Source organism: Pangasianodon hypophthalmus, chromosome 2, assembly GCF_027358585.1.
Source record: "Pangasianodon hypophthalmus isolate fPanHyp1 chromosome 2, fPanHyp1.pri, whole genome shotgun sequence".
Classification (NCBI taxonomy): Eukaryota; Metazoa; Chordata; class Actinopteri; order Siluriformes; family Pangasiidae; genus Pangasianodon; species Pangasianodon hypophthalmus.
Genome location: NC_069711.1, coordinates 28,859,800 through 28,880,008, shown reverse-complemented (window position 1 = coordinate 28,880,008; position 20,209 = coordinate 28,859,800). Strand labels below are relative to the sequence as shown.

Sequence of the window (20,209 nt, the reverse complement as noted above, 5' to 3'; positions counted from 1 at the left end):
ATCCATCAGACAGGTAAAGTGCAAACAAACATTTTAGCTACATGGATTACATGACAAAGAACATGAGTGTGATTAATTCAATCTGAAAAGGTTTATAATAAGATCTACAAAGCAAGAGGTAACAGAGTCAAGGCCATGCTGTAGATTTGTAGGTAACACATCACAATACTTTCTCTCTCGGACTGGTAGTAAAATATATAATACAATCAGATAACAAATAGCTAAAGGCTGTGTTTCCCAAACCAGGCCCCCCATGCAGTCCACATACAGGTTTAAATGTTCATACGTTTGCTTTAAACAGCACTGTTAAGCCAGGGCTGGACAACTCAGAAGCCTGACACCGGAGACAAGTGCTGTTCAATTTTTATTCGCAGTTGCCCAGTTGTCAAGCAGGTTAAAAAACCCTACTCCTTATTGACTTTCACAAAACAAAAGGTTTCATTTGGTATGTAGCTATGTTGAAAATAAAGACACTATCCAGGCTTGAATAAATCTTTTATGCGATGACGTGAGGACTGAACACCACATCTTATAGCCAAAATGTTGGCCAAGTGACTTTTTGGTCACAAACATAATGCGCTAAAATTACAAATTTTGTTACAAGACGTTAATAATTATAAACTCATTCATTACTCTTTGTCTGTATTAATGCACTTAACTAGAGCACCACACATTATATTATATTATGTTAGCTACCATTTTTTCACCCAATCAGTTTTCCAAGCAACCAAAACATGGGGTCTGGTAGTTGATACCAAACTGTGCTAAGAAAAAGAATATTTTTTGTTTAAGATGGCTCCTATAATGTTACAGCATTCAGGTCAGGTTAAGGTTTTTGTTCAAGCAAGTCACAGAGCATCCTTAAGTAATGACACTTTAAGGCAGACACACATTTCCTGGTTTGAGAAACACTGTCTTCTAGATAGATTCTAGCATTTCTCACCATTTGGAATATATTAACGCTTGCTACATTTTTCACTTTTTCATAATTTAAATAATGGACAACGAATAATGCAGCTAACAGTTTGATATCAATTGACAAAAATTAATTCTAAAACATACTGAAGGCTCGCAAAAAGCAAAATGCTCAAGAAAAAGGCAGAGGTTCAGTTAACATATCTGCTATGTACTAGCATGACTAGCTGCTGTACTGTAGGATTGAAACATGAGGCACACTGAAATAGATAATAACCCTTCTGAAAAAAAATCACATCAAATACAGATAAAGTGATCTTAACCAGCTGTATCGAGTCAAACCTTCCTGTGTGTGCATGTGTGTATGCGTGTGAGTGAGAGAGCTCTCTCAGCAGGGGGAGGAGGAAATATGCTCAGGACACTTGAGCAGAGCAGGGTAGTTGGAGCTCATCTGGAGCGAGGCTTCGCTGGAGATGTCTGAGGGACTGCGTCCTCGCGTCCAGGCGTCTGGGTGGAGGAACTGAGCTGAGTAATCAGAGCAGTTACTGAGACGCGGCCCGTAGAAATTTGAGTGAGGTCGGTACAGCTCCTCCGCTGTGTATCGCTTCATGAACAGGTAGACAGACATCACGCCTGCCGCCTTCAGGACAGAGGAAAGTCAGGCTCAGTGAACATGGTAAGAAATGAAATTGAGATCTGAAGAAATGACACTGAGAGCTGAAGTTTTACCTCAGTGAGCAGGAAGGAGATGGCCGCGAAGGCAAAAGACCAGCCGTATTTGTAGCTGAAGTAGGCTTCGTTTGTCTTAGTTCTGTTCAGCATCTCATCATTGATGTTGGAGATATATAACACCAGACCAACTACCAGAGAAAGACCTGGAACAAAGGAACATTGTTAGGTTAGTAGTACCACACTGCAGGTTTGCTGTGTGGTACTACTTGCCCTTTTCCACCAATCACAGCATAGCACAGCACGCTAATCCCTGGACAATCTGTGTCCTGTGGCAGAGTTTCACTTCATATCACTGAATGTTATCAGGTTGTATCTAGTGATAGGCACGGAAAGTGTAAGACTACTCATTATTAAAGAAATTGAAATGAAACTTGCAATATCTCTTTTGTACACTGCAATGTTTCTCACCCACAGAGTGAATGATTGAGGGCACAAAGACATCAAGACAGAGCGAGTTTGTGTTAATGGCATTGCACACACCCAAATAGAAGCATGCACAGTACAATGCACAAAAACTTTCACTTAAACACAGTCACACATAGTCAAGTGTGCCAATACTTTAAATCTTACATAACCTATTGTCTGTGGATGAATTTCAGTTGTCATTGTACATTATGCATACGTAGGAGGGTATACAGCACTATTATGTTATACAACATGTAGTGGTGAAAACAACATGAATAGGAAGCCATTTGTTATTTGACCTAACCAGAAGATGTCACATCATAAGAAATCTGCAATGAGAAAACAGTAGTGTGGATAAATAAATAAAAATAAAATCGGATGATGTTAAATTGTCTAATAAAAACTGTGATGCTGTTTAAATCTCAAGAAAAGAAACAGGTTCCACGTGTGAATACAGGCTTTGTTCGGCTGTTCTGCTACCTGAGAGAATGAAGAAGATTCCAGAGACGAACGCTAGGATGGTGCGGTGGGGCCGGATATGGCCGATGTTGCTCAGGACGAAGCCGATGAACATGAAAAAAAGACTGACCAGTGGGAACGGCGTAGCTGAGCGGATCATCTCTGTACACGCACACACACACACACACACACACATACACAGAGCAGAGCAAATCTACTTTAATATTAATGCCTGGCGCACTGACCTCCCTGCCATGTGCATGGAAATAATTCAGCCTTTACAAGATGACTGAGAAAGAATAATGGGTTAGTTTAGTTTATAATCTAAAAATATTCTTATCACCTTTCTTACTAAACTTCATGAAACGTAAATGTAAATTATTGCATCTTATTTCAGTTCGTTCGATTCGTTCGCATGAGTTTTCTTTCAGATTATCTACACTGCTGTTCTGATTTTTAGGTGCAGTAATCAGATAATCTTTACAGAAAAAAACAGTCACCTTGTGAAAGGAATTGTTATATTTCAAGACTGTGAGACCATTAACATTCACTAAATTCATGGTTTATTCTACTAGCAACTTTTCTCACAGTTGTGAGTTAGTGTGACTTTCATGTACTTAGACTATCCCCTAAACCTGCTGCTATTGTAATCCGTTAGTCTATAACAATATTTATCCAACAATGCCTCTGAAAAACTAGCTAAAGGATAATGTAGCCATATTTTCCTTATCCACAAATAAATTAATGTAGCAGTTATTTCATCTGTTTAACCTAGTGCAAAATAGTTTAGCGTTTGCTGCTTTTATTGATGTAAAGCAGTGATTTTACGATTTTGTGACATGTCGATGTGATGTGTGGGAGTTGTTATGTTCAGCTTGACTAACTGTGAACACTAAACAATTTTTACAGACCCTGGCAGGATAAGGTCAGTAGTGTCACTTACTCAGAACACTGACTGTTGATTCTGATGTCATCTGGACGTTCATAGGCATGACATACTCAATGGTGAAGCAACGTCCCTTCTCTTTTCCTGAAACACAGCATCAAAACATGTCGGAGATCACATCACATCAAACATATCTAAACTGGACTGCACTGTAAATAACAATGATTTCCATAAGACAGACATTTCATGTTCCTAGTGAGCAATGAGGTTATGACAAACTCTGAAAATGGAAGTATTAGAAGATGGAAGCGATGCTTCAAAATTGTAGCTTACAGCTGTAGTAACTGCTCAAAGGAGAAGAAGAAATAGATGGATAAAAAAATAATTTTAGGAGAAATGGTGGAGAAATTAAACGAATGAGGGCAATGATTTATAAGTGGATTCCATATACTGAAAACGGATTCACAATGCTCTTGATCACCATGGCACTGAACGAAAAAAAAAAGATAGAAATTATGTGCTGCTTGCTTTACACAGCCACAGACATTGGGTTAGTTCCAAAGAGTTCCTTTTTGGTTACTGAGGTTAAGGTTAGGGTTATGTGTGTGTGTGTGTGTGTGTGTGTGTGTGTGTGCGCAAGCTGTGTACCTGTGTACAGGTCTCAATTATTTCTTACTACACCTACGTAGACCACTGTGCACGCAGGGTTATCAATCCAAAAAAACACTAGACAAACTGCATGACACTCATAAACATTTCTCAGTCATTCTCTGATTAAAAACAACACTTCATGCTGTTTAACTGATTGAAAAAAAAAAAAAAAGAACAGAAGTGTGATTAAAATGCCAGTTTGAGTATGTAAGAAGGATATTTCAGCTACGTTCAAACTGGGTCTTTTTCACCTTGTTTACGAGAAGATTTTATATAAAAAGTCCACACTTGTATTAAAATTAAAAAATTTGATTTGTTTTTTTTAGTTCACATTCACTTTTGACATTTTTAATATGGGAGACCATGAGGTTTGATTTGTATTATTTCTATTTCAGTACATAAGGGCATAATAATAAATAAGATATATGGAGAAACACTGCTCAGAAGATGTGCTGAAAAATTCCAGGTAGAAAGAAAGAATGTGGCAGTTAATTTATTTCATTAAAACAGACTAACAACCCAAATCACCGTACTTTGGTACAGAGCCAGATTCTTCTTCGTTCTGTCACCTTGTGTTTTTGTCACATTTGTTCTGGAACAATCTGCTAAATTCTGAGACAGGTGCTTGAGGTTTCTCAATGCTGTGCGATATTCACCAGCGACACTAAATCAGGAAGTACAGTTATATAACTCATTAAAAGAAACTACAACTGTGCCTGAACTGACTATAACCTCCAATTAAACAGCTAATACTCTAATACAGTATTTTTTCCATTACCAGCAGTGTGGGATTAGAAAAATTGTCCTGTGCACAGTTATGACTCAGTGAATATTATGATGAATTGATCATAAAACTCTTAGTCACAGGGGTAGAAGAGTACTTGTGTAAAGCTATCCCAGCATTTTTTCCCCCCAAATATGACAATGGGTTGTCAGTCATAGTGGGAAGGCCAGTCATGCATACAAGTTTCAGAAAGAAAAGAAAGGAAAAAAGATACAGACAGATGACAAAAAAATGGCTGTCCTGTTGGGGCATGGACTCCACAAGACATCTGAAGGTGTGCTGTGGTATCTGGCACCAAGATGTTAGCTGCAGATCCTTTAAGTCCTGTAAGTTGTGAGGTGGGGCCTCCATGGATCGGACTTGTTTGTCCAGCACGTCCCACAGATGCTCTACTGGATTGAGATCTGGGGAATCTGGGGGACAAGTCAACATCTTGAACTCTTTGTCATGTTCCTCAAACCATTCCTGAACAATTTTTGCAGTGTGGCAGGGCATATTATCCTGCTGAAAGAGGCCACTGCCATGGGCTGCAACAATGTTTAGGTAGGTGATACATGCCAAAGTAACATCCACATGAATGCCTGGACCCAAGGTTTCCCAGCAGAACATTGCCCAGAGCATCACACTGCCTCCCCCAGCTTACCTTCGTCCTGCAGGCTTGCATCCTGGTGCCATCTCCTCCCCAGGTAAGCGACACACATGCACCTGGCTGTCCATATGATGTAAAAGAAAGGCCACCTTCTTCCACTGCTCCATGGTCCAGTTCACGGGGATCAGCATGGATACTCTAACCGGTCTGCAGCTACGCAGCCCCATACACAGCAATTTGTGCTAGAGTAGCTCTTCTGTGGGATCCTTTTGGTTTTCCTTTTAGAAAAAAGTAGCTGGGATGGATCTTATTTTTCTGGCAAAATCACTAGCCGTAAATGAAGCAGCTGGCCAGATCCACTGCATGGCCATTTTATGAATCACAGTAGGTGTCTTCAAAATTATACAAGCATTCAAAGCCTTGAAACACTTTTATATTTTACAAACTGCACCTTTAAAAGCAAAGATGAACCCTGAGGCACTGAATGAACTGGAGAGGAACACACTGCATTACAGCAGAGTTACAGGGATCTCTTTCACAGAGAATGAAAAAGAAGAAGAGGAAGATTCAGAAGGAGACCACAGTGCCTTCTGAAAAGAAGTTACACAGTGTGCAGTTCAAACGGGTTCACTGAAGAATGAGGAGACAGGTATGAGACAGCACTATTGTTCTCCGCAGCAATGCCTTCTCTGCAAGTGATTATATTCCGTAACGTGCCATCAGAACAGCACTTGCTACCATCACTGTCAGATGTTAAACTCTGAAAGTACAAGAACTCTGAAAGTACAAAATCCATTAATGGAGCTCCATCACACACACTGTCTCCACATGACGCTGTAAAGGCTTCTGGAACAGGAGACATGCAGCTGGCACTAGTCATGTGCTGCTACCAATAATCCACAACATTCAGTCCTGTTCAACACTAGGACTTTCAAAAGTGGGAATTTTAATTATCTATAAATATTAGAATTCAAATGCTTTTGAATATTGTTTGGCTGTAATTTGCTACATGGTTTGCACTCAGTTCCTATTTTTTATGGTCAGAAATTACACCAGAGGTAGTGACAGTCGTAGTACACAGACGCAGTGGTGTTTTCAAACCCACTTTGGTTCAAAAATGCACCTCAGGTTAGTATGGATGGTTGGAGATTATTTATGTAACATCACTTCAGTATAAGTAACTACTTCACCCAACTGCAAATTAAATACAACTCACTGAATTACTTCATCAGGACACATAATTTGGCTGTAAAACAGTAATCAGACGCAATGCAAAAATGTTTGTGTCAAGTGGGGTATGAAAGCAAGATGTATTTTTTTCTACCTGTCCTAATAAAACTATGTCATCTAGTGATATACCTCTACTGATCCCTAATGACAGTCTGTTTTTCCAAGATCAAGTAACAAAAGAATCTACAGTCCTAACACTTAATTTTGTGAAGATGGACATTGTCACATTATGGTGACTAGACTTGTGGATCATTTAAGAGATGGCTGCCTAGTAGGCTGAAGTTTTCCCAAGATATATATTCTTCTTCTATTGTTCACTGTATGAATTCGATCAAAAAGATACATGATGGATTGAAATGTTGCCACTCCATGATCAGATATTAAGCACAAAACCCTCTCACCTGCCAGGAAACAGACTCTCCAGAGGCCTGAGTGGAGGGACATGCGTATCTCTGTGCTCTGGTTGAGAGGCATGATGATTCCCTCCTCCAGGTAGAGCCAGTAGTCTGTGCTGACGGCGATTCCCAACAGGCCCAGACTGCACACGGCAAACACACTGCTCAGCAGCGTCAGAGCCTTCCTCCCGCACACACTCATCACCTCCGCTCCAACAGGGGGCAGCGCACGCAGGACAAGGGACCTGCAGTGGGACATATGTGAATCACAGCTAGATGGATATCCCTGAATTTCAAGTCAACTACCAAATATTCCGATATTAACAACTGAACAAATGTGCGATGAGAAGATAAAAATATAATAAACAAAAATTAAAATAAAACAAACATGTGCTGAACCCTCAATAATTCTTTGTCACTATATGAGGTTTACTTTATGAGAATTGAGACTTTCAAAAAGCAATTAAATATGCATCTTTAATCTGTTCTATGTATCTGGTAGCCTACAAAAGATACAGTGAATAAACAATATGTTTTCTATTAACACATTCTTTATTTGTGTTACACAATGCTAGATCAACTATAGGATAAAAGTTTCTGAATAAATATATGCTTACTACATTTCCTTTTACATTCTAAATCAGATATTAACCAGATATTAATGGGAGCCTTGTAGCTTCAAAAGTGGTAATTGAGTCCGCTTTCATCATTATAGTGAGGTAATGTGACTTATGGACTGCTCCCCCTGTGAACAATAAAATACACGATTTTTAATTCATGATTTAAATGGTACAGTATGGATGCTTTGTTGTAACCACAATATTTAACTCAGAAATTCATAATTTGGGAAAATAATAATTGCGCTATCATGCATCAATTGTCCATATATTAATTCCTGGAGACAACATCTTACTCAGAGACAATTATTTTTTTTAAAGGCTGAATTTCATATGTTGATAATTTTGATAAAAGTATAAAATAGCCATTTTCAACCGGAGCCGTAACTGTGGCAGCTGATAGTTGCTTGGATGATTTGTCCAATGTAGGCACATTTTCTTCTAATGGAGAGCACTAAAATGGATGCATAATAACAAATTGAAAGAGTGAAAAGTGTACATTGTGCACACACATTAAGATTTCATTACCATGTAGTACTACATGACCCAGAAATTTGAGTCAATCACCTATGTAGCATGACTATGCATCCCTGGCCACATTCATTCTGTCTCCTGTTGCTGTTAATCACCAATGCTCACTTATGATTATTACCAATATGAATACAGGGTTATGGGCATTCATAAACATCTGTGTTCATAAACACTGATGTGCACTAAGACGTGGCTTTAATGGTTTTTCACTCCAGTTCAGTACATGGAGGGTATCTTCTGCTGTCTATGTATGGGAATGTAAACATTGTTTATGGGAAGTGAACTATGTGAACATGCTGCTGATGTTTGACTCTTCATTGCCAGTGCGGTTCAGTGGCTTGCCTTGCCTGAGGCAGCTGTGCCTCACTAACCCACTGAGAGAGAAAGATTCAGTTTCAAGCCCATTCATAGACTGAGATATCCAGTAAAGAGCATGTAGAAGCAGATATGTGTCACTGTGCATATGCAACTCTCAATACAACTCAGTTCACACCAAGGTTAAAAAACACTTAATCGGCGAGGTCACATCACTTTTCATATATGCAATATTTAGTCTGTTTGAATCAAACTCCGGTGGGGTTTTTTTACCCCCATGGTCTGGGTCACCTAGAAAAAACAAACACTTATCTGGGGACCAAAACAACCAGAGCTTGTCTCGGTCTGTGTCCAAGGGTTGACTCATGCAGTGATAACATGAATCAGCCCTGACGTGACCCAATTCCAGGAAATGAACCAAGCATGCTATGTATTTTTGTTTCAAGTCAGTGTTCTTGGACATGTGAGCTCATTAACTGGTATAAGACATGTAAAATTAGCAAGAGGATATAGTATTTTGGATAAACAAACACGAAATGCTGGATATATTTAAAAAAAAACAGATTTTAAAAAATCCTTTAATTATTAGTTTATTATTCAGCTCTGTATTCTCAGTGCTTGGTTGATTTCTGTGACTTCTGTTTGCTCTTGCAAAATCACCACCATATTTTTGCCTAACAAATAAAAGACTTTTAGTATGTACCAGCTGTGCCCATTAACACACATCCCTTAGCAAATATTTGTTTTCACTTCAATTTGTACAGTGTGAAACTCAATCAGCCCAAACAGAAAAGTATCAATTTCACGCTGATTTGGACTCGGCAAATAGAGGAATAATTGAGAAAGTGAGCTGTTTTACATGAACTTGGCTGTGTTAGATGACATATTTGAGATATTGGATAATGATACTGGAAATCAGCCATACATATCCAAAAGTATCCAGACACCCCTTTCTAATTAGACTATTTAAGGACTCTCACTGCTCACTGATGCAGGTGTCAGTCTCCATAGAAAAAAAAAAACCTTGGCACGAGAACTGGACATTCTGAACTGCTCTCAGACTTTCAACACTATATCATTACAGAAGTCACATTACCAAGAAATTTGTTATTTAGAGTTCTCCACTGTGACAGCTGACAGAAAGTCACACATAGGTAAAAATATACAAATTTCACCACTATTGGACTCAGCACTATTGGACGCAGCAGTGGAAACCCATTCTTGGGAGTGCAGAATCACACTTCACTGTCTGTCAGTCCAACAGATCAGTCTGTATTTGGCAGATGCCTAAAGAATGCTACTTGCCTCGGTGCTTCATGGCACCTATGAAGTGTGCTGGAGGAGGAAAAATGATCTGGGGGTGTTTTTTCATAATTCATGCTAGGCTTCCAAGTGCTAGGGATGACAAAACCTAATGATGCAGCATGCCAAGATGATGAGTTTGTGGTAGCAGTTCCAATGTCCCAGTGTTTGTGTGCACAAGTCAAACGCCTTAAAGAAATGGTACGGCCTACAGAGCTTGCCGGATCTCAACCTCATCAAACACCTTTGGGAATATAAGAGCCGCTTGCCCAAATTGCCCAATGTCAGTTCATGACCTTGGTAATGCTTTTGTGGCTAGCTGGAATAGCATTTCCACAGTGACACTTCCATATTTAGTGGAAGACCTTGCTAGAAGTGTAGAGAGTTGTTACAGCAAAGGGACTACTAATCCTATTAATAGGACATACAGTATGGCTGCATAATATGGACAAAATATACTGCATACTGCGATTTCGATATGACTTTACATATATTAAAAGAAACTAGTGATGTATGTTGGTCTAAGACTGGTCAGCATAACTCCTTTTTTGGATTCTGCTAATGCCCTGATCTATCAAAACAGCCAAAGGCAAAGTTTGTGACAGTATCTAATAAACACTATACTGTGCAGCATAAATAGGATCCCTTTCCATTCCACATTGATTCCATTTATTTCGACGTAAAGGACAACACATTTGTATACCATGTGCTAATTTACTACAAATGGCAACTCTTGCCTGTCTTTATTTCCTTTATCTAAGTTTTCTGACTGGGGCTTATGTGCACTAACAGAGCTGCTACTTTAGAAGCCTAGCGTGCCTTTTAGTTAAGTCACTATGCTAAAATGCCTAGAATCATGACGATTCAACTGACCATGCACATGCCTGCATGTGTGCTGATTCAGAACTGCTCTTTAGCCCTGAGTTAGGCTTCATCGCGTTGTGAGCTTGTGATGCACACATCTGTTTCCCGTACTGTTTCTTAGTGCGCTATGCTAATCAAACTGAACCAGCTTTACTTCATAATAGGGTGCCTTTATAGTGAAACCATGGTGACCATTTGGGACTGCATAAATCACTGACCAGGTGGGCGTTAGACTACTGATAAGGGAGAAAGGAAATTGAAAGTGTTCTGAAGTGCTTTTATAGCACACTGCCCATTAGTTAACCTGCTACTGCATGGGATGTGTTTTTCTGCCCATAAAAAAGGCTATAACCCACATCCATTTTAGAGATTTTAGAGTCAACTCTCTATAACTGTCTATGGGATCTGGGTAGGCCCCTGTAACTAACTGACTTCCTTCTCTGTGTGTTTATGTGGGATGCTTCTGAGTTGGATGCATGCCACTGCAGATGCCAGCACTCATTGCCAGAGAGGTTAATTTTAATAAATCGCTTTCGACAAGTAAGGGAAACAGATAGAAAGAGAGAGAAAGGTGCCTTTCCAGACATGGACAGTAATAGATCTCTCAAGACATGTGCTGCTTGTGGCCAGACACTTTTATGAAATCACTGCCACATTTGGTTTACATTAACCTTGACATGTAAACATAAATAAAAGGCTGGCAATGCCCCATCCCAAGGACATGATGGGTCACTGAATAGTTTTGTTTTGTTGAGCATGAAAATCATGTATTTATGCTATGGCCTTCACAGTCACCAGATCTCAACCCAACTGAACACCACCTGGAGATTTTGAAATGTGTTAGACAGCGTTCTCTTCCACCATCATCAAAACATCAGCTGAGGGAATATCTTCTGGAAGAATGCTGTTTATCACTCCAGTACAGTTCCAGGGACTTGTAGAATCTGTGTCATGGTGCACTGAAGCCGTTCTGGTGGTTTATTGTGACCCAACACCCTACCAAGACCTGTTATGGTGGTTTTTATCTTTCATTTGTCACCTGTCTATTTATAGATTTCTAAAAATCAGTTCATTTGAATTGTCCCACACTGGGTGCCAAAAAGCCAGCAGAAGTCAATGGTGTTCATGCCTAGACCGAATGAACTACACAAAAACCACACCACTTTATATACATTGCTCCAAAGGTAATGTGTTAAGTAAATATCTTCCCTACTGGTGCCCGGTTTAATCCAATGTGGCTTACAACTGACACAAGATACAATTCAATCCTACAGCTGAGCTGCTGAGGGTTAAAGGTCATAAGCTCACTGTTTCAGGCTTTTAATGCAGCATCTTAGCTCCTGCTTATTTCTGAGGCTTTTTTTTTTTTTGTCAGTTTTGTTTTCATAAGGTTTGTGTCCTGGTGCAATAACTGTCCACTGAGTTTTGAGTCATTTGGTGGGATCTAAGCAGTTAAGATGCCTCTGTTAATTGCAGAATTCATCCTGCTGCCATTGCCAAGTGATCTATCATGTAGTGAACCATCTAAAGTGGTTGTAGCTTTCTATTTACAGTAATCTATTTATCTCGAGCATTAACTAATGCCAAAAACGTCCAATTAATCTTGGTACCCTAAAATAAAAAGCACTGTAATAGCTTCTTGATATGGACACACACATCTCCAAACATTTATTCTTTTTTGGTGTATATCTTCACAGCTAAAATCCCTCACAAAACCTAGCAAGGTTTTGAATAGCAAATCAGAAGCATTAGTACTGGCCAGTTCAATGCCCCTTAAGAGACTGTATTTATATTCAGCTTGGTGTGAGCTCTTTGTGTTTATGGTCTCATACTGTGGATCACAGTGTCAGTTTGATCTCCCATTCTCTTAGTTCCGGCTCTGTCTCTCTACAGCATTAATGTTGCAAAGGCCTTTTAGTGGAAGCTTTAGAATTCGATGCTATTCTCTGCTGAATATCAATGACAGCAGTTTATTATTGGCAAATGAGATGACACTAAGTGGTTCCAGATGGTTCGTATTTATGTGTCCTTTAAATCAAATATGGAGGAAGTGGAATATCTGTTTCACATGTGTTTACTGTTTGTTAATATTTATTTAAAATTATAGTCTACAAGATCTTTGCATATAAGTACCAATGAAATTTTCAATTTTCCTGCAGCTGATGTTTCTTCTATGAATTATTATGCCTGGTCTCAATGGAATACAAAGCCATGTCTGATTCATGTGTGATAGCAATTCACACAAATGTCCTGGGATGGAAGGCTGTTTTGGGCAAGAGTGGCCATGCTATGATGAGAAAGGTAAAAGCTTTTCTGCTTCGCTTGACTCCTCTATCAGCTTTCCACCAACACTTTAGGGATTTTTATCATTTCCTTGGAATGACTTGAGAAGTTATTTGATACACGCAGTAAACTGAAATCAGGGTGGAATAAATGTTTCCTTATGTTTGCCCAAAACAGATATTTCAGTTAATTGTATGAGGAAGAAAAACAAGAATATGTACTGAAGGTAAATAATCCAGTGCCTGGGGATTTGCAGAGGTAAGAATCTCCAGCCATGAATAAGCTATACATAAATAAATAAATTAAGACAGTTAAGTTTCTAAGTAACAGTACATTAGTAATACAAAGATGTCAATGGCTATATTGATTCAGGCAATTTCTTCCCAACGTTGGACGTTTTTGAATGTCCAGTATATTGCTATATTGTCCATTATACCACAGAAAATTGGTGAAACTTTACAGCCTTTATGGTGAGAGAAAGTTATATCCATCCATCCATCCATCCATTCGTTCTCTGTACTGCTTATCCTACACAGGGTCGCAGGGTAACCTGGAGCCTATCCCAGAGGACTTGGGGCACGAGGCGGGGGGACACACTGGACGGAGTACCAACCCATTGCTGGGCACACTCACACACCCATTCACACATACTATGGACAATTTAGGAAATGCTAATCAGCTTACAACGAATGTCTTTGGACCGGGAGAGGAAACCAGAGTACCCGGAGGAAACCGCCAAAGCACAGAGAGAACATGTAAGGGCGGAGACAGGAATCACACCCCTAACCCCTGAGGTGCGAGGCAACATATATAAAAACCACCTGCTTTGGCTCAAACATTTTGCTCAGACTGTTAAATTCCTGACTTCACAGCTTTTGCTTTCTGTGGGTTTTGTAATTCTGTGTGTTTCTAATTAAGAGAGAGCAGCTCATCTCTACAGCAGTGTGGGTTTTCCTCTCTGGCTCTGTGCCTGTGAACTGGGTCAGGCCTCTTTCAGGTCAATAACACACAAACAAACACACACACGCACACTTCAGTTAAAACCACCAAACCTTCAGCAGCTCTGCCCATTTCTCTCTCCATGTCGATGATGGAAAGAAAATACCAGTGTAGAGGAGAACTCCAAATATGGAGAAAATGGGAAAATGTTGAGGAAAAAGCCCCAGGAATGCTAAAACTGTTGAAATCTATGGTGCAGATACAGTATTAAGCTGGATGAACAGTCTGTGTCTGTTTTTTACTTTGTAAATATATGCAAGGTTATTTTTAGCTAACAACATACAGTGCAAAACAGTTTAAGCCTTTGATAATAAGCTTGTGTTGCCCATTTCCTAGAGAAAAACAGATGATCTATTGACCTATATTCTTTGCCTATATATGCAAAGGCAAGCATACCAACAACCAACAACAACACTATTATGTTTAGAATGACCAATGATGTGTGTCTGCATTGTATGTAACTGTATCTGAGGATACAGAAATGTACTAATACTTGTTTTATAAATAGTTATATAATGATAATATCAGACCTTGGCTGGTACTAGATATTGATCAAATACTGATTTCACTTCAATAATTGCAAAACAAGTAATAATGATCTAACTGAAAAAGAATAAATTTGTCAGTCAGTATCACCCACAGAGCTACTGAACCCATTGAGCTATTGGACCCATAGAGCTGTTGGACCCATACAGATATTAGACTCACAGAGCTATTGGACCTATAGAGCTATTGAACCAGCAGATAATACTTGATGATTCTCACCTGTGTGTGATCACTTTGAGTTTACTTATGTGTGTGTTGTTTGTCCTTTCAAAGGAAAAAAGATAACGCTGTGAATCAGAGAGAGAGGGAGAGAGCTGACACGCACACACACCCACACACACCGGAGCATGAGCCTGGAAAGTGTTGATGAACTTGAGCGAGGCGAAAGCCCCAAAATATTGGGATGGTGTTTGTTTTATTTTGGTTTTTCTGTTGAGTGTTGAAAGTGTGCTGAAAAGAGCTAGCGGGCAAAATAAAGTGAGCCCGAAGCTCTGTCAAAGTCCACCTGTCTCCTGAGTCCTCCTTCCCACCCACCTTCACACACACTGGGTTCTACAGACACATATAGGTATTGGACTCATGCAGCTAGTAGACCCAGACACTTTATTGTGTTACATATTACATAAATGGATTAAGTTTACTTTTTTCCCAGTAATCTATGCACAATAATCCATAATGATAAAAGAAATTAAAAGAAATATTCAGTCAGGCCTTTATGGTAGAGTGGCTAGATGCAAGCCACTCTTGAGTAAAAAGGCATATGGCAGGCACTTTAAAGGCTCTGAGACAAAATGAATCTTTTTGGGTTGAACTCCAAGCACTATGTTAGACAAAACTGAGGTAGTGCTCATTAACTGGCTAATACCATCCTTATGGTGAAGTATGGTCATGCCAATATTATGGTATGGAGGTGCTTCTCAGTGGTAGGGACAGGGAGACTGGTCAGAAGTGGAGAAAGTATGAATGCAGACAAATATAGAGAGGTCCTTGAAGAAATCCTGCTTCATAGTGCACATGACTTCAGACTAAGCGAAGGTTCACTTTTCAGTACAACAACCTGACCCAAAGCATACAGCCAAGACAATGCTGGATTGGCTATGTGTCAAGTCTCTAAATGTCCTTGAGTGGCCCAGCCAAAGCCCAGACTTGGACGCCAGAGAAAATCTGTGGAGAGACTTGAAGATGGCAGTTCACAAACACTCCCCATCCAATTTGACTGAGCTTGAACGGATCTGTCAGGAGGAGCAAGAGAAAGTGCCCAAATCCAGGTGTGCAAAGCTTGTTAGACTTACCCAAGAAGACTCAAATCTGTAATTGCTTCCACAGGTGCTTCTACAAAGTACTGCATAAAGGGTCTGAATACTAATTTAAATAATATATTTAAGTTTTTAAATAAATTTGCTAAAATTTCTAAAAACATGTTTTCTCTTTGTCATTATGTTGATTGATGGCAAGTAGTAAAAAATTAATCTATAATACACTAAAGTATACAAGTAAATCTATAACACAATAGTGTGCAAAAACTGAAAGGGTCTGAATATTTTCTGAATATGTTTCTGTGTGTGTGTGTGTGTGTGTGTGTGTGAGAAGTTAGATCCTACAATCACCCTTTCTGTTTCGTCTGTCAGTGGCTTTCTTTGCTAACTTGCATCAGAGTCCTCTGACCTGTGTGCGTGCACACACACACACACACACACACACTTGTGCAGAAATGCAGGCTGCTTCAAACCATGAAATGACTGTCATGTGGATTTACACATGAACATCAGTTCTTCACTTCACAAACAAGCATCAGTCTTTTACTCACTCATACGGCAACACCTTACAAGACTCAAAATACATCTATTAAACATTGATTTGTTTTATTTTTTGTCAGTGTTAAAGTGGGGGTACACATTGCATTTGTTGCAATAATCTCCTTGAAGCCAGAGTTTTTGCACTTTTCTGCTTTTAGGCTGGTCTATGCTTACTTTCTAGATAGAATGCTTTTCAGCCAGATTGAACTGTTGGAAGTTGTATGAAATCTGTTATACAATGTGATACAATATGGGAAACTGAATATATCCATAGTAGAGGTGACATGAGTTCGTTTATTTGTGTTCAGTTTTTCCCCCTTGTGTTTATGGTTGTTTTCTAATTTCTAATGTACTTTAAAGGTCTACATTTTTCTTTTTTTTTACCCCAATGTTTGTGTGATTTTACGTACCAAAAAACAGTTGCATTTTTATGAGGGTTTATGATTGAACTCACTACTCACTCTTAAACCTTGCTAGCTTGAGTATTTGCTGAAGTATTTTAGACTTGGTTAGGTAAAAGTATGCATGTAGATTACACTTGGTGTAGTTTACACATTATCCATTATACATTAATGGCACTTCTTTGTTTGAAAGATAGTTCAAATATGTCTTAAAATGTGTGGTTTTCAGTTTTGTAGCTAAATGACAGGCAATATGACACAACAGTATAAAGCGAAATAAGACTGGGATAGAGGAACAGAGTGAAGGATTAAAGCAGAGTATGAAGAGAGGGAATTAGTTTATAGAATCCCTAATGTCCTTGGAACCAACAGAAACAGTTCAATAAAGCAGTGAGAAAGACAGATACATTTTCTGTCTACTCTGCAAAAGAAGTATTCCCACTGTGATTAGCTAAGATGCATTTAGTCTGTTTAAATGTATAAGATTAGCAACTGAGTAAGATATGGATCAGGATCACTTGAAAGCACTAAGTTGGACAGCTCAGTTATCTGCATTTCTCGACTACTCATGATAATGATGATGATGATGATGATGATGAAAACTGTCTAGCAGAGCTTTAGTGCTAACTGCACCATGGAAAATCTTGATAAGCAAGGATATACACTATTTGGTGGAAAATCTCCAAAGTTCCATTGATTTTGATATTTCTGAAGTAATTTCTCATAAAATAAAAAAACAGTGCACAGTTTTCACTGAGCTCAGCAGAGACTCCCAGTGCAATTGCTGCTACTGTACTTGATCAATATGACAAGTAAATAATACATGGACACCAAGTGCTGATCATACAGTATATATGCACTGATCTATCAGTGGAAAGGGACCACCATAGGACCCAATTATCTGGGCGATGGACCATTCTGAGCACAGTAGTTACTCCAACATGGTAGTGGCATGGCAGCGTGTGTAGGGCTGGTATGAGCGTATCAGGCACAGCAGTGTTGATGGGGTTTTTAAACACTGTACACTTACTGGATGTTATTAGACACACCTACCTTGCTGGTTCACCTTGTAGGCTGTAGCTCATTTTTTCCCCATGCATAATTTGCGTTAGTTGCCCTCTAATAATTCATCAGTGACCATTTTCTTCACATTGGCTGAATATTTTTGAGTGGTGAACTGCTTTCAAGTCAGCAGTAACATTATTTAAAACTGCAGCAGTGTACCAGTGCCACGTTCTACTATGCCAGTGTTACTGCTATGCTGATAAAAAGAAATAATATCTCAGGTGCACTGGTCCTGTGGTGGTCACTTTTCATTGATTGCTGGGGTAGAGATGGGCTGACACACTGTGCATGATAAAATGACCAATGATGAAAGTACAATGTAGCCATACCTAATAAACTGGCAACTAAAGGTAAGTTATATACCATTTCCTATGACAAACAGTAATACTGTAAATGGCTGCTGAACACCCTTAAGTCTTAATAGAGATTTGTAAATAAAAGTAAGTCAGCATACTCCACTTTGGCCATTCTGCATTTGTTTTTAAACAAATTTGTCAAAAGCCATTTTGTCAGTTCACTACTCAGAAAAGGGAGGGTAAATAAAATGGAAAATCTAGGAAAGTTGGTGAAAACTCTCTACTTTCCAAGCTAATGACTTTAACCCTGTAGCTAGTCTCTGGTCCAATGAGCTGCCTTCAGCTAATTCATTTATATAAACGCATGTTGTTGGATAAACCGCAACAGAGGATCTGCTTCAGAAGCCGAACTGGTTCATGTTACGAAAACTAAAGTCTCTTAACGATGGCCAGTTTTTTCACACGTTTATCATCTCATATACAGTTATCATTTCTGAAACGCTTTGCTGGTACACATCTGACCCATATCCATGTCTGCACCAGGTCCATGTCACTGTCCATGGTGCTGAAATGGCATTTGCTGCACCGGGGCTTTATTATCTCTCTGAGGGGGAAAAAAAAACACCACATGTAAAACAGCCTTTACCTTTGGCACTGAAGCTTTGTAAAGCAAAATCAATATTCTTTCATGCTGCATTAGCATGCAAATAGCCCGTGTAGATAATGGGCAGCCGGAGGGGCTTACATCTCCGATATGATCCTCTAAAAGATTACACAAAAGCTTATTTCTAACTGCCAGGACTAATCTTCACAAATGGATGTATTATATATCAATCTCGCTCTCTCACTCTCTCTATGTATGTGTGTGTGTATATGTATATATATATATATATATATATACACATAAATACATACATATATAAACACAATACCCTGGTTACACTTAAAAACCATGATATTAAAGGAGAGAAAGTGGAAAAGTAAAACACTGCCTGTGTAACTGCTAATTTTTATTTGGAGACTTTGTGAAACAAACTCGACTTTTTCTCCCTATAAAACGTGAATACAGTGAAATTTTAGGATTTTTTTTTCTGTTAATCAGCAGAAATACACAGAAGTCTGGAGGCTTTTCTCAGGATTTATAGCCCTTCTGTGTGTTATATTCTGCAACATATTTCATCTGACTCAACATGATGCCATGGCAACAAGACTTTACTAATATCTATGTTAGCATAATGGCTAACTCATTTCCGGCCATATATTTTTTTGTAAGTTTTAGTTCTAATAGACAAACATTTAGGTTAATAGTGAAGCAAAAAGTACAACCAGTTTGAACTACTTCAATGAGTAGCATATTTATGTTGATTTTTGATTCATTTTGTAAGATATTATATAAAGTGTCTATGGTAGATGCGAAGTCTTAAAAAACAATCTCTTAAAATCATTTGGAGACGAAATAACACTTCACCAAACCGATAATCCTGGACATTTCGGTATTAATTTGATATTTTTGTGTGCAAAAAAAAAAAAAAAAAAAAAAAAAAATGTAAACAAACAGCATTACATACCTTCAGGAATGAGTGCTGCTGTGGTTTAAATGTGTTCAGCTTCCCCTCCGCGTGCGTCTCTCACTCTGCTGTTCGCGTGCAGAATAAATGAAAGAAAAAAAAAAAAAGCGGGAAAACAGGCTGCGCGCGACGTCTTCTCTAAAGCTAGTAAACCGAAACCGTGGCGAAATTTACTAATCCGAGTTTGTTCATATTATTATTAGTATTATTATTAGTAGTAGTAGTAGTAGTATTTTTTAGTTAATTGCTCAAAGTGAAAACCGAAATGGAAATTCGTGAAGTTTTACACACTGTGGTTGAGGCGAGGAGTGGAGCGCGCGCGCATCTCCTGCACGGCTTTCCTGACATTCTGTACTCCTCTCGCGGGACTTTCCCCCCCCCCTCTCTCAGTGTGTCACGTGGTATAACACTCCTACCAGTCAGGTTAGTCCAGAGCATGAAGGCAGTGAGTGGATAAACTGATGGGGAGGAAAAAGAATTTGTTGTCAGATGGAAATTGGAAGAATAATCTAAAAACGACAAACAAAAACAAACGGAAACAATAAGATGGAATCTAATTCAGCCTCCCTTCATCTGTCCT

At 39.0% G+C, this 20,209-nt stretch overlaps 1 protein-coding gene across 1 annotated transcript; it reads right to left on the bottom strand.

The window, feature by feature from the left end:
* Positions 1-419: 419 nt before the first annotated feature.
* Positions 420-19,985, bottom strand: cacng5a (calcium channel, voltage-dependent, gamma subunit 5a). Its single transcript, XM_034310764.2, has 6 exons — positions 19,630-19,985; positions 7,053-7,291; positions 3,455-3,541; positions 2,533-2,673; positions 1,645-1,790; positions 420-1,555 (listed from the first exon to the last, which is right to left on the bottom strand). Exons 2-6 carry the CDS (start codon positions 7,246-7,248, stop codon positions 1,304-1,306), a joined length of 822 nt encoding a protein of 273 aa, XP_034166655.1. The 5' UTR covers positions 7,249-7,291; positions 19,630-19,985; the 3' UTR covers positions 420-1,303.
* Between the last annotated feature and the right edge of the window lie 224 nt (positions 19,986-20,209).